The 14,368-nt window shown below is 42.3% G+C and overlaps 1 protein-coding gene across 1 annotated transcript in view; it reads right to left on the reverse strand.

Moving 5' to 3' along the window:
- vcana (versican a) overlaps positions 1–13,627 on the reverse strand; it is a 45,065-nt gene extending 31,438 nt beyond the window's left edge. Inside the window, exons 1-7 of the mRNA XM_058635349.1 lie at positions 13,320–13,627; positions 11,521–11,584; positions 9,974–10,357; positions 8,623–8,797; positions 8,383–8,510; positions 5,408–5,701; positions 1,682–2,794 (exon numbers count right to left, since the gene is read on the reverse strand). Coding sequence (XP_058491332.1) covers positions 1,682–2,794; positions 5,408–5,701; positions 8,383–8,510; positions 8,623–8,797; positions 9,974–10,357; positions 11,521–11,584; positions 13,320–13,352 — 2,191 coding nt within the window. The 5' untranslated portion in view covers positions 13,353–13,627. The remainder of the gene's footprint in view (positions 1–1,681; positions 2,795–5,407; positions 5,702–8,382; positions 8,511–8,622; positions 8,798–9,973; positions 10,358–11,520; positions 11,585–13,319) is intronic.
- Between the last annotated feature and the right edge of the window lie 741 nt (positions 13,628–14,368).

Consider the following 14,368-nt stretch of genomic DNA (forward strand, 5'->3'; position numbering starts at 1 on the left):
AGAGTATTTTGCAGTGCAGACTCACACAAATTATATACGCGCATGCTGATTTTGTTTAGGTTAAGTACTATACATGCGCACACAAACACAGAGTACATGTTTATTGGCAGCTAACCTGACCACACTGCATATACGCAATGCAGTTTGAGTGTAGTCAATTTGGTTTTATTTATAAACCGTAACATATATAATCTGTAAGTGGTTTACATTGTAAAATCACAACTTACACTATTAGGGAGCGAAATCCTCACCTTTAGCAAGCTCTTGGAACAATTAGAGAAGGAAATTCCCTTTACATATGGAGGACAGATTACAACTCTCACGGGCAGACTTAGTACCTACCACAAAGCCAGACCAATTCAGTGGTTGGAAACTTTCCAATTCACCAGATCCCTTTCCTCTAAGACAAGCTGCTCTTCGGGAACAAGGAATGACTCACCACGGTAATGTTTGTAAAAGAGTTAAAAAATGATGCAGCTGCTGTTTGCATATGAGATCATGTGCTGTTGTTGTGAAAGCCATGGCCTAAATGTGCATTTCAACCAAGTTTTCAGCAGCCCAAAATCTATTAAACGAAGAAAACGGAAAAACTTTCCAAGAAAAATCCTATTTGCAGAGAAAGACACTCAACTTCCACTAGAGAGCAGCTGAGCAAATGCAGGAATAATAGCAAGAATCATACTAGTAAAAGTGACACTAGTTTGTGCCTTTGCTTCGTAAATCTAAACTAATGTAAAGCCAAATGCACTTCACTGTGCGTTGCCTATGCCAAGTTTGTTTACTCCAACCACTGAAAGTGCCAAAGCGGTTTCAAATAAAACCATCTTTTAAACTTCAGCACCCTGGACAGCACAGCCTCCCGCAGCTCCCAATAACAGCATCATAAATCAGTCAAAAAACAATACTGGGAAACAACATGGCACATTGTTTGTTGTCATTGTTGTGGCCTTATAAAGATAAGTGATGGCATTTCTCGATTTGCAAAACCCCAATGACATTTAAAGGGGATATACTGTATGTAAACATGTTTAAAAAAAAAAAAAAAAAATTAAATTAAAATTAACATCTAAAACAAGAGCTACGGCTAACCCAATTCAAAACATCGTGGTCCATGATTACCAAAGTCTGTAGAAACTACAGTATTTAGTTAATTATCCTTTTCATCTAAGCGCACATGTTAACGTATGGAAACATTCACACTGCCCGTCTCATGAGTGAGCTGCATGACACAGCCAAATAAAACAGTAAAGGAAATGATCTTTCTTCACTGTTTCCAGCACTTCAGTTCCCTGATTCCATTCAAGTTAGCTTTGTCAAATATGCCCTGGCATTTAATTGAGTACAGAGGAGTGTTTGGAGGATATAAAGGTACATTTTGTGACTTTCAAAGGCAAACAAACGCTATGGAAAACATAGCAAAAGGTGCCAGCTAAGAGGCAGGTGAGCAAGAGACACAAACATCTGTGCTGCTATATATTATATATACAATATGCTAGTATTGAAACCGGACTAAATGAGCATCTCTGCTGGGAGCCTGGCTGTGGAAGTGCTAAGAGCTGTTTTATTGGGTAAGTGGCGAAATATTTTTTATATATATATATATATACATATATATTTTTTTTCATATATGCTCTTTAAATGATTATAATTTTAATAATAACCATATTACTGGAATTGTTACCTGATACATTCTGCGTCTGCGTGACTTGGTTGGACCGCTGTGCTGGAGTGCTGGTTTTGTGAGCCACAGCTGTGAAGAACTCCGGTTCAGTGTCGGTCACCGTTTTGTCCTCTGCCATGCTGTCGACGCTGTGTTCGTGCACCTGATAGGTGGACTCGTCAAAAACACTTGTCGACGACGTGGCCTCCTCGGCTAAGTTTCCGCTCTCGGTCAGGATGGCGGCGGGCGTCCTCTCCTTGTCGACGACAGCCGGTGTCTCCGCGTCCTGCCGTGGAGTTGTGGTCTGCGTCTCCTCTGGTGGTTCCGTGTGGTGGCTCACATCGCTGCCCGGTCGGGTGTTACACATATAAGTGGTGTCAGGGGGAAGAGTTGAGGGGATTTTGGTTCCGTCTAATGGGGTGGATGAAAAGATGTGTTCGGATGGTGGAGTCGGCGGTCGTGCCTCAACGCCAAAGAAAGGGTCAATCCCATCCACGTCGAGATCATAATCGGGGAATGGTGTTGTTGAATGAAGCCCATTTGGTGAGTCTGTTGACTCAGAGGAGCTGAACGCTTCCTCGCTGGTCAGTTCTACGAATTCTGTTGGACTGTCGCTGAGATCGGAGGTCATCGCGGTGGTTAGCACGTCACCTGGAATAGTTTCCTCAGTCTTCCCTATGACAAACATGGACTTTGTGCCGAGAGACTCCACTGTAACTTGGACATCAGGTTGAATTGTAACTATATTGATCACTGACTGATCTTTGGGATCTTTCACAGCGTTAGAGACCGATTCTTTGATAGCAGTGCTCTCTGTTGTGTACTTGAGTTCTGCGTCTGGGGAAACTGGGTGATGACTTTCATCAGGTTCCTCTCGGATCGTGGGTTCGACTGTGGTGAACAACTCCTCTTCTTCTCCCGCTGGCGTGGAGCGAGGTGGAGCCATACTGGCAGAGAACATAAATGTGACATCATCTGCCTCTGATGCAGTTTCAGGTTTCGGGGTTAGCGTAGAGGTGCTACTCTCCAGTAGAGGGATGGAGGAAGTGGAGCTGACGACGGTGGTGGAAGACATTTCTACCATGGACACTTCCACAAAGGACGTGTGGCTGATCACTTGTCTCAATCTCTTTCCTGTGAAACACACAGAACCCACACATTAGGACTTTGACTTGAAAGTTGAACATTTGTATACAATGTAAAATTAAAGCAATTTTTTTATGAAGCAGTTAAAAAAAAAAGTTTGTGAGACAAGCAAAATGAGTCCAGGCTGCATGAACAAACATACCCAGTGTTAAAAGTTTCCTAGAAACCCTAATGTACAGGACCTCCTCCTCCCTTATCGATCTATAGCTAGCACTAATATCAATCACTTGTGCAATGGTTTCCAAAGACAGAGTAGCTGATGCTACTAATGCTACCAGCTGCTACAGGAAGCAGCTGGCTTCCTGTAGCAAAAAAAAACAAAAAACTTATATATCGCACTTATGACTAGCACTTCATAGTTTGGCTTACTTGAAGCTCTTACTTACTTCTAGATCTTATTTGTACCCAAATGTTTAAATGCACTTATTGTAAGTCGCTTTGGATAAAAGCGTCTGCTAAATGACATGTAATGTAATGTAATGTAAAAGGTCGCACGCAATAGTTTTACTGTGCATTAGAGAAGCTGGCAAATGACCTCAAGTACTGTTGAGGATATACTTTTGAAAATATCTGTCATCAGCTTGATACAGATGTGGTTATTTTAAAGTTTCTCTTTGTAATTCTCACTGTCAACTGCCAAGAGTTTTTCCTTTTCTTTTCTTTTTTCAAAACTGTCACTGATGGAACAAGTAACATCAACTTTGGTGGGTCGACTGTGACTCTCTAATAAACCACTCTGCCTTTTCTTTAAGTTTTATGGAGTAAATCCCCCTAATGTTTCTCTCGAGCATGTCTCCTCTTCCCCGCGTGTCCTCCAATGCTCTCTTGAACCCATAAAAACTTGAGAAAGCTTCTCACTGTGACGCAGACAGATTGTGTAAATCCAGCTGTTGACCATTATTATGCACTAGCCCTCTGTTTTCTGATGTCAGGTGTCGCACACATTTTCCCCTAAACTGGAAAACAGGGCCTGCTCTCAGAGGGAGTCCATTATCTCACTGGTGCATTAGAGCTGAGGCCTTTGTTTTCTTCTGGGGCCCATTCAGAGTAAAAAAGAAAAGAAAAAAAATCCCATTTTTCTCTTTGCACCCCATGTATAACTGCGTGGACATAGGTTTACATAACGCTTTCATTTCTGAAAAATTATTGGTTGTGGGAAAGCAGGAAATGATGAAGCGAGTGCGGCCAAACGCGGGTACTTGAAAAGCACTTAGACGTGGTCGTAAATACAACATGACTGAGAGAGCTGACATGGAATACACAGAGCAGGAGGTGAGGGTGGCCTGTTTGTGTGCCCTCTGAACTCCGCGGGGACTTATCACCGCGAGAGTTAACATGGCTCAGGGGCGTTTAATGGCCAGGGCAGGGGGGAAGGCTTATCTATCCAACCTCTCATTTGTAAAGATGGAAAGGCCAGGTCAGGGGTCGCCGGGGATGACTGAATTTAGAAGTCCAGCAGTAGCTTTGTCCATTATCCAAATGTCTGCTCTGATAAGTACAAGTGAGAATGACGGAGGACAAACTCTGACAGCGGAAATGAGAGGAGAAAGGTGAACAAGGGGTTAGATAGTGAGACTAAAAAGGATGACAGGTGTGGTATTAGTTACTTTTGCTGCTCCTCTAAATGCCTACATGACTATCATCAGTCATTTGGTTTCTCACCCTGGGGATACTGATTAGTTAAGACCACTTAAGCCAAATTCCGCAAACTTCCAGTTAGGGCTGGGCGGTAGTTCAATAACAATAGTGAGCAAAGGTTAAACACATATATATACATATACATATATATATATATATATATATATATATATATATATCGATATGAGGTTTATGCACTATGCAAAAACTAAAAAAAATTAAGTAAATCCTCATTTGACATATATAACGTGATCGATTCATTTTAAAACTCTCCTTTCTCTTCTCTAAAATTTGAATTAATTTGTAATTCCCCATCACCCTCACTACTCCATTTTATTTGGAGAACTATGGATGATTACAATAAATATATATAAATGTTGAGAGCAATACCCAAGCACTGCTCTCCTTTGTTCCTCAGCAGCGAGGTTGAAGAAGGACAAAGCTTCAGAGGCCTAAATTAGCCCAGCTGGAAGTAATAGAGATAAAACAAACACAGACACTGACTTTTATACACTGTCACAAACTCTCATTAATCCCCCATTAGAAAAAGGAACGGTCTGACCATTGCATGAAGAGTGAACAGAGTTTACCAGTTTTTATATCGTTAAGTTGCCAGAGAGACGGGCAGGAAACTAACATCTGAGATGAGGGAGGTCAACCAGACATGAGACGAGTCCGGGCCACACTGTACGTGCAGTGTTCATAAGAAAACCATTTGTCTACTTTGGTCTGGTCTTTCATAGTTCTTGAAATTAAAAATGAGCACAGTAGCAGACACAAGTGGACGCATTGGTGTAGATGTGGGAAGTGATAGAGCAAAAAAAAAAGTAAAAGGATGAAGGAGGAGAAGTGAATACAAGAGATGAGATCATCTACAGCCCAGGCCTGGTTTTATACAAGCCAACATACTCTATATACAACACCTTATTCCATGACAAACCGGAGTAACTTGGTGGTATTTACCTTTGAAACAGTAGGCTCCAAGCTTCTTAGTCGGTTCTGGGAAGCCGGTCTGGTTTCTGTAGCGATACATGGTCCTGACACCGAGCAGGCCTCCGCCACACTGCAATCTGGGCACCGCGACAGGGTGTCGTACGCTGCCATCAGACAGCCAGCCGTAGTCACATCTGTCCAGGCCCTTTCGCCAGGCAGCATGGAGTTGGCCGGGGGACGCCAAGACAGAACTCCTCATCGCGCACTCTTCGCGGGCCTCGTCCAAAGTCATCTTGGTTGTCACGGGAGCAAAGAATACTTCACCTAAAAACAAACAGGGCGGGATTCAGAGACTTGAATTGGGACAGAGGCAACAGGAACATTGCCCTAGTAAAGTGAGGCAGTGGCAAACAGGATGGAATAAGACTGAAAACACAAAGAAGCACACAGGAAAAGTTAGAGCAGCTGCTCTATAAAACACTCTGGTCATTTAGCAGTTTGACAAAATAAACATCCACACCTGCACTGCTGTATACACACAACATTCTCACTCATTCAGGTCTGATAGTATTGCTTGACAGAGCTACATCCTTTCTGTTTAGAAAGACCTAAAAGAAGCAGAATAACAACACTGACAAAAACAAAAAAAAAAAACACCAAGAATCACATAAAACCGGCTGCAATGATTGTTTGTTTGTTTTTTTTACACCATCCTGACCTTTTAGAAAGAGACATAGCCCAAAAACAGCTGAAAAAAGGGACAGCTGTGCAGGGCACACACCCAAAAAATCTCCCACCAATCATATTTAGGACAACAGTAGTTCATTCATTCTATTAGTCTGAGGTGGGTTAGCTATGCAGACAATGTTCCTGGCCCTTCAATGAATGTGTCTGTACTGCAGGACATTAAATTTCCCCTAACTGGTGAATGAACTTGACTCCAAGGTCAACGTTTCCCTTCCTTCCTTGGTGTTGTTCATGCAAGGATAACAATTATAATTATATATACTGTATGTATTGTGTGTGTGCTTTCGCCTACAGGGGCGATACAAATAAAAAGGCTATAGAAAAGCATTTCAGTCAAAGCCGATAAAACTATTACAAGGAAGGACGACTCTCTGACTACATGTTTTCAGTTAGTGCTGGGTGTAACATTTCAAATATCCCACATTGGTTTCATCCCACTGATTTACAATAGCACTGAGATTAAGAGATGCTTTCCACTCTGAAACGCACTCCCTCTTAAAAGCAGACAAGGGACAAAGAAACTCCTACAGACAAACATTTTACATGGCGATCTGACTTTATACATTTTAAAGTAATTCAAAGGGTTCTAGGAGAAGATAACCAGCGAGATAATGATGAATAGTAACGGCGGTTTGGTGGAGGAGCCATGCGACCGCAGTGTCCCGAGGAGAAGATACTTTCTATCAACAATTAAATCACAATAATGATCCGGCGGACATTCAATAAATCAAGACAAATAACTCTAAATATGTATTTGACGCACAGTTTAATAAAACTGCGGAGAAATTGTGGAGCTCAGTGAAAGGAGGTTTCCGACTGCTGTGATACGGGATGGGGGGGGTGACGTTGCCTGGCTGCCTCCAGTGTGCTTATAAGACCGTTAATAGTAATGTCACAATACAGAATAATGGCTTCATATTCACAAGCAATTAGTTTGCAATGTCTGTCAAAATAAAGTCAAACTTGTATAAAGTTCCGTCGCAGCAGGGAATGCACTGCACACATCCCCTGCCACGGCGAGCCGAGTGGAGTGGATGTGACAAGGAGTGGGTGGTGGAGTGTCGCCGAGTACATCAGCAGTAACCAAGTGGATAATAAACAGAGAGAGAAAAACACTGTTGGCTGAGAAGTGAAAACTTCCCGTGAGCAACGCCAAAGACAATTAAAACTCCCATTATCACATACTTTGGAGACCTTTTAAAAAACCACTATGGCTAAGAGAGAATTTCAGTGTCTGCTATAAAGGCAACTTAAAGGGACAGTTTAGGATTTCTTGAAGTGTGGTTGTGTGAGGTATGCATTGTTTACTAAATTCACCAAGTGCGCTGTCAAACGCGCTGCCTTTTCCATAAACCAGCCCGGGACCCAGACACTCACTCTCACTGATAACAAGGCACCAGGGACAGATGGGAAAACAGATTTGTTTTGCCTCTTTTTTTAAAAGCCTGACCTAATAAAATAATAAAATATACGCCCGGCCAAAGTCTCCAGTGTCTTAAAAATATGGTTGCTGCCTTTATCATCAGCATCGTCGTTGATGCTTCTGCCAAAACTGCCTCATTTGTTAAGCCTGTGTTGCTTAGGTGAACGATTCCAAACACTAATGTCACAAAATAACTGCTGTGTACCATGATGTAAATTTGCTGATTCTGTGCAGGGAGAGAGCAGGTTACAAATTTCAGCAAGAAAAAGTAGTGAAAATATTCTTAGAATAGACTAATGCAGACATAGATTTCATTCTGGTGAGCCTGTTGTTGGCTAAAATCTTCTTTTTCCTTCTGTCTCTGCGAGCAGCCGTGTTATCAGTGTGTGAGTGAGTGAGTGTTAAGGTTCTGGGCTGGTTTCAGGGAAAATGTTGATGCACTCAAAGCAAAGTCAGTGTTGATAATGTGTCAACCCCACTTCAAAAAAAACACACAAACTGTCCCTTTAAGGGAAGCTTTTTCCTGTAACCCTCCCTCGGGCTTTCTACAACTCCCAGAACTGTTTGGCATTACAAAAATAAATATAAAAAGGTAACACTTTATATGAAAGGATAATAGGTCAGATAATATTTGCACACAAAACAATGTTATGTATTTTCACAGTGGGCTTATAAACATTGGAAAAAAAGAAGAAAAAAAGCTCTTGCTTTGGCAAGTCTGTGATAATTTGGGGGTTTAGTCATTTTAGCCAAAGGGTGTGCCAATGCCTCTCTCTCTCTACACACAACACCTCATTTCTCAGAGCTAAAGGGCTTGATTTTGTGGCTGACTTACCATCCAGTTTATCTACATAACAGTACACATCATAGGTCTCCGTGGGCTTCCTGACTCCATATGACCTAATGCCAGGTTTGGCCTTTAGGTTGCCATAGCAGCCGGCCCTCGGCTTTATAATTGGGTATCTGTGGAGTCAAGAGAAAAGTGGAGGCCTCCTTTTGTATCACAGAAGTCAACTTATTTTTGTGTGAGTATTTTTACATCATCACAAAAAAGAAGAGTTTGAACGCAGCTAACCTGACCGTCTGGTCAGCGACCCAGCCGGCGTCACACTGATCAAAGCCGTCCTCGTGGGCCGCTCTCAGCTGATCATGCGTCGCAATGGTTGCTCCAACATTCTGGCACGCTCTGACAGCGCTCTGGTAGTCCAGTGTGTACCTGCTGGTGCTAGCCCGGTAGTGAAAGACAACACCTGAAAACAAAAAATGTCGGAGAAGGAAGGAAGAAAGGAAGAAAGAAAGAAAGAAGGAAATGAAACATAATGAGAATTTGTAAACAAATATTGACACAGTGTTCTGGAACTCATCAACACGTCAGTGCCATCAATTATGTTGCCATAATGTCACATAAAGCAAATACCATGAGTGAAATAACGGAGTCTCTAAGCTTCTCTGGAAAAGGAGGAGCCTTTGCAATAAACCGAGAGGATGAGTAAAATACTGTTCGTTCACCACAAATGAACAATATGGCTGCAGATGATGCCACGGCTCTGAAATCCCCATATTTGTGGACAGCAAACAGACGCAGAAGATATGATTGATTGTCCCAATTAACATTGCAGATAGTTGGAAACGAGGTTGTGAAGATCGTTAACCAGTGAAAAGTCAAACTATCCCACTACACCCCCCCCCCCATCCCCACCCCACCCCACCCATGTTTTCTAAATCCTCTTAAAAATGAGTTATATCTCCCAGTTTGCTTGTCAAGTGAGAAAATCTAGACTCCCCCCCCTCCCCAACCACCCCCACCAAGGGGACCGTATCATCTGACTTGGTGGTAGTGCAATAATGTTGCATTATATACATAATTTAAACATTATGCACTGGGAGTTACTCATATTGGGCAATTCTTTGTGAGGGCAACATGAGACAACTGGGTGACGCCTACCGACGGCCACACCAAAGACAAAAAGGAAAAACTCCTCTGACACCATGGCACCCAAGCTGACAAGGACGTGTGACGCTGTGCAGCTTCGCCCCATACAAACATCTGGAATGTAAATCCACACGTTCAACACTGGGATTTACAGTAAGTTGTTGCAGCGCTTGGTACGGACACGGAGGACACGGAGGACACGGAGTCAGGTCCTTTTAAACGGCGCGTTGCCTCTAAAAATAAGAACAACTAAAAGCTGTGGTTACGCCGTGTAACTACTGGGTAGCTGCTGCTATCAAAGTGAGCAGCAGGCAGCCCAAACTTCTCTCATAGCGTTTACATTTCTATCACCACTCGTATTACGTTGCATCACAGGGTATGTTAGGGAAGTTATTCAGAGTCTGAGTCAGGGTTGGGGCGATATGAACCAAAAATCATGTTCACTGGGAAACTGCCCTGGTCTGATTCTATAAGGGCAGCACGAGCATCTTACCGTCGACATCGAGGTTCACCGTGTCCTGTGTGTCCTCAATGCCGTATATGACCTCACAGCGATAGGTGCCGGCATCACTGGCGCGCAGTTTCACCATCGTCAGTGAGGCGTCGCCGACGTCTTCAGGGTGACTGGGCACCGACACGCGGTTCCTGTAGCTGGAGCCAATCTTGATGACGCCATATTGCGCCACCAGCACCGTGGATTCCACGTCGCCCTCCATTTTGACCCATTTGATTCGCAGGTAGTCTTTGCTCAAAACGGTCGCCCCGTTGGGACTGACGACCGGTGCCGTGGTCGGGATGGTGGAGAAGAAGCAGGGCAGGTTTACCTTCTGCGAGAGGGACCCGGTCACTGGCCTGATTATGGATAACTGGTTGGAGTCTGAAAGCAAAACAAAGATGGATTAAATGTACCTTCAGTTCACATTTATATGGTTTTCCTTTCATTTAGAAAAACACAGATCTTCTATTCACCCTCAGGCTCACACACACACACTACGAACTACTCCACTTATTTACATTATCAGGGTGTAACAACTACACCCAGGCTAATAAAGAAAAGATGCATCATGTCTTGAAAACAAATTTTGGGAAAGTCAAACTTCATCCCCTAAATTGAGTGTGGGTGTGGGAAAACATCTTTGACAGAGACCATAGTGTGTTTGTTAAAAATAAAAACAGAATAAATAACATAAACTTTAAAAGGTAATTGGTTAACAAGGTCGCATTACTTCATGCTTCGGTGTTTTCTTCTATAATAGCTTAAGGACTAAATGTCTCGGTGCAACTGCAGTGCAGTACAGCGTAAGGACACTTGATCTGATCCTCTGTCATGCATGTGTCAGTGGCTGTGCTTCCAGATTACACAGGGTTAACAATTACTCCTCTTAATCACCCTCCCCCCCACCAAGCACTGCCCACACTTTAAGCTGCATCTCCATACATCCAGACAAAAATGAATGGCAACCTGCTGAATCACACTTAAGCCTCTTTTTTTTTCTTTTTTTAAAGGGAAGGGGGGTTGCAGTCACAGAAACAATGTGGGCAATGCTGTGGAAACAGCGGTGGGACAGCCCCAGAGGCATGAGTGTGAGTGTGTGTGCTTTAACAGACGGTCTTATTAGAACGAGGGGTTAAACCAGCTGTTGCTTCCAGACTGCGAGCAGAGACTAATTGAAAGGTGTCCACATGCAGAGACAGAGACAGACACTGTAGGGGCCAGGAGAGCCAGAGGGGGGGGCCGAGGGGGGCCTGAGACACTGACCTCCGTGGTCATGTCACCTTCACCTTAATCTGCAGGTTTCACAGGACGAGGACTGGATACAACCTAACACTGACTTTAACTTTATGAGCATGTGATGAGCTGTATGTAACCATGTCGAGCGATTCCATGCGTGCGGGAAACACAACGAAGACGAAAAATGAGGGGTAGGAAGAAGGTAGAAGAAGATTATACAAAAAAAAAAAAGAGGGGGGAGGGAGATGGGGGAGGAGGAAGGTGCTGGAGAGGAGCGAGTGAGCAATATTAACTCTGTCAAGACTCACCTGTTGCAGCTGCAGCTTCCCAGAGACAACTTAGCCATAGGATATGCTTTATATTTAGTATCATCTGTCAGAGAGAGAAAAGAGAGATAAATAAGAGTTGAGTCACATCCTCTGTTACTGTAAAATATCACAAGTGCAATGTATCAATACTGTATGTATAGTTTAACTGATCGATGACTGCTTTTATATACAGTATAGTAGTTAACTGTTGGCTTTAGACACTTTGATATCTTTGACTGCTATGATAGACAGAGGGATTGGGACATACGTTAGATTAGATTACTGTTAAATCAACAGATCGTCGTTCACGACCTGGAACATCGAGGGAATATTTTAGAAGCTTGGATACTTATTATATGCTGACAGAAATGTAACTTGGATGAACGGCAAGTGGAAATAAATGAGGAAAAAACCCTTCCCATGACTCTTTCTTGCCTTCCTACGCTTGTCAAGTCCATAGGAACCTGCCAATGCCACTACACCTGTGTCTAGTTCATCCACAAGCATGGATCCTAGAAACAACGCAAGAGTTATTTCACATTTAGTCATGCCTTTATCTTCATTTCCGAGCTGATTCAAATAAAAACTTCCCCTAAGCCTTATGTGTGTATGATAATTGGTTGATCTATAATATCATTGCTAACACAGAGAAGGAAATGTTGTATTTTTGAGGCAGACATGACAGAGATGAAATTAAATATGTCAGGCTCATAGTGCAATTGTGAAATTGTGGGTGGCAGAACTAAAAGACTAAAAACTTCCTGTGAGGTCAAAACAGCAGAGTTTCTTTGGAGACAGGAGGACAGCAGCAGCAGTGAGCCTGCACCCCACTGTATAAACACAAGTGTCCACTCACAGTGGGAGCTGAAAACTGTGTTTCTCTTAAAATATGAGAGAGAGAGAGAGAGAGACTACATGATGACATTTTGCATAGACAAAAGATTAAGATGTTTCAGGGTGGATAAAGTCTGTGACTGTAGTCGATGCCAGTGCTCTGACACAAAGTCTAGCCTACCCTGATTTAACGGGTCCACCCTAATGGAAACTTAATGAAGTAAGAATTTTGGTAAAACAACAAGAGCAAGCCCCTGGCCTCATGTCCAATTTCACATTTGTTTTTGGTTTATGCAAAATTGTTTTTGGTTTATGTATTTGTATAATGATGTAGGCTTTGTAAACTACACACTGTTGCAAGAGATGTTCTAGGAAACTGACAAAAAAAAGAGCCATTCAAAGGAATACTGGGCATCACACAGGCGTTTAATTGGTTGCACATTTGTGTAGCCAGTGGCCAAGAGGGCATTAATGCCATGCGCTCTGCAATGAAACACTCATACTTTGCTACCGGCATTTAAAACACTCATACTGACATCCTGTTTGGAATTGGTTAAAATATGATTTTTGTCATGGAGCCGTTGAAACTTTAAAAATTAAAAAAAAAAAAAAAAAATCCATTAACACCTGTTGTGGATTATCAACAGAAAATGTTATTTCAAAAACAAAGCAAAACATAATATTGTTGAAAATTCAGAATGAGGGGAGAAATTCACTCGCGCTCTCTATGCCGGGACATGGCTGTGTGGGTTATTTAAGGACACCACGGCATCACACAGCGCGTTTGTGTGGAATCAGTCAGGCTTTGTAGTTTAAACTTTTACAAGTTAATAACCGATTCATTTCAAAACATTACTCTCATTCAAACATCCTCAGTATCACAAGAACTGAAAGAAGTTGTGTTAATCATCATGAAAAATCACATCACATCTCAAAGGGAAGAAAAAGAAAAAAACAATACTTACGTTTAAAGGTGTTTTAGTCCATAAAATGTACATGAATACAGTTAAATGCCCTTAAATTCCGTTAGTCCCGGTGCGTAACATGCGTGCGTAAAAAGTGCCCAAATATGTCCAGTCAGAATCGGCGCAGCAGCACTTATCTCCCCGGTGCGCCTTCCTCTTCTGTGTGATGCTCCAGAGTTACAGGGTCCCAGTCCCGGATGATCCTGGTTCTGCGCGGAGCGACAGAAACTTGTGAAGTGCTGGCAAGCAACAAGTAAGCAATTTTTCCAAACGCACGCTGTTATTTCGTCAGTGTCGGAGAGGTGGGGCAGAGTGCCCATCTGAAAAGTGAAAGAGACACCTTGGGGGAGGAGGGAAACAACTTAATATGGCCATGTGCCTGTATCCTCATCCAATCATCATGCAGCGGATCTTTGTCAGGTAACACTGTAAATCTATCCTAAGTGCATTTCCATATATATATATATATATATATATATATATATATATATATATATATATATATATATACATACATATATATATATATATATATATATATACATACATACATACATATATATATATATAAGTTATTTAATTTTTTTAAAGAAATTAAAAAAAAGTTAATACTGTAGGTGTGCCATGTTTATATAGCTTGCTGTTCTGGATATAATCAGCTATACCTCATGCTGTGGTGATGAAGTTTCACACTGATGCCATATGTGGAGCGCAGCAGTCACTTCACATCGCATCCAAGATTGCGCGATGGAAAGAGGGTGGTGCACACGCGCGTCTGGTTGCATTTGAGTCACAATCTGTAATTTCTCTCAACAACACATTCATGTCAATGATTGTGAGTTCTTTCCATCCATCCATCCATCTCTCCATCCCACTGACTCACTTTGGACACTTCACAAATCATGCACAAAAAAAATATGAGTACCAATCAACTGTGTCTTTAGTGGACATCTTTTGTTTATAAACTGTGTAAGATACAGTGTTCAGGGAAACCGAACCGAATGTGTTCAGGGAAACCGAAACAGAAACTGATCATTTCAAGTTAAAGT

This window comes from Solea solea, chromosome 8 (assembly GCF_958295425.1).
Source record: "Solea solea chromosome 8, fSolSol10.1, whole genome shotgun sequence".
NCBI lineage: Eukaryota > Metazoa > Chordata > Actinopteri > Pleuronectiformes > Soleidae > Solea > Solea solea.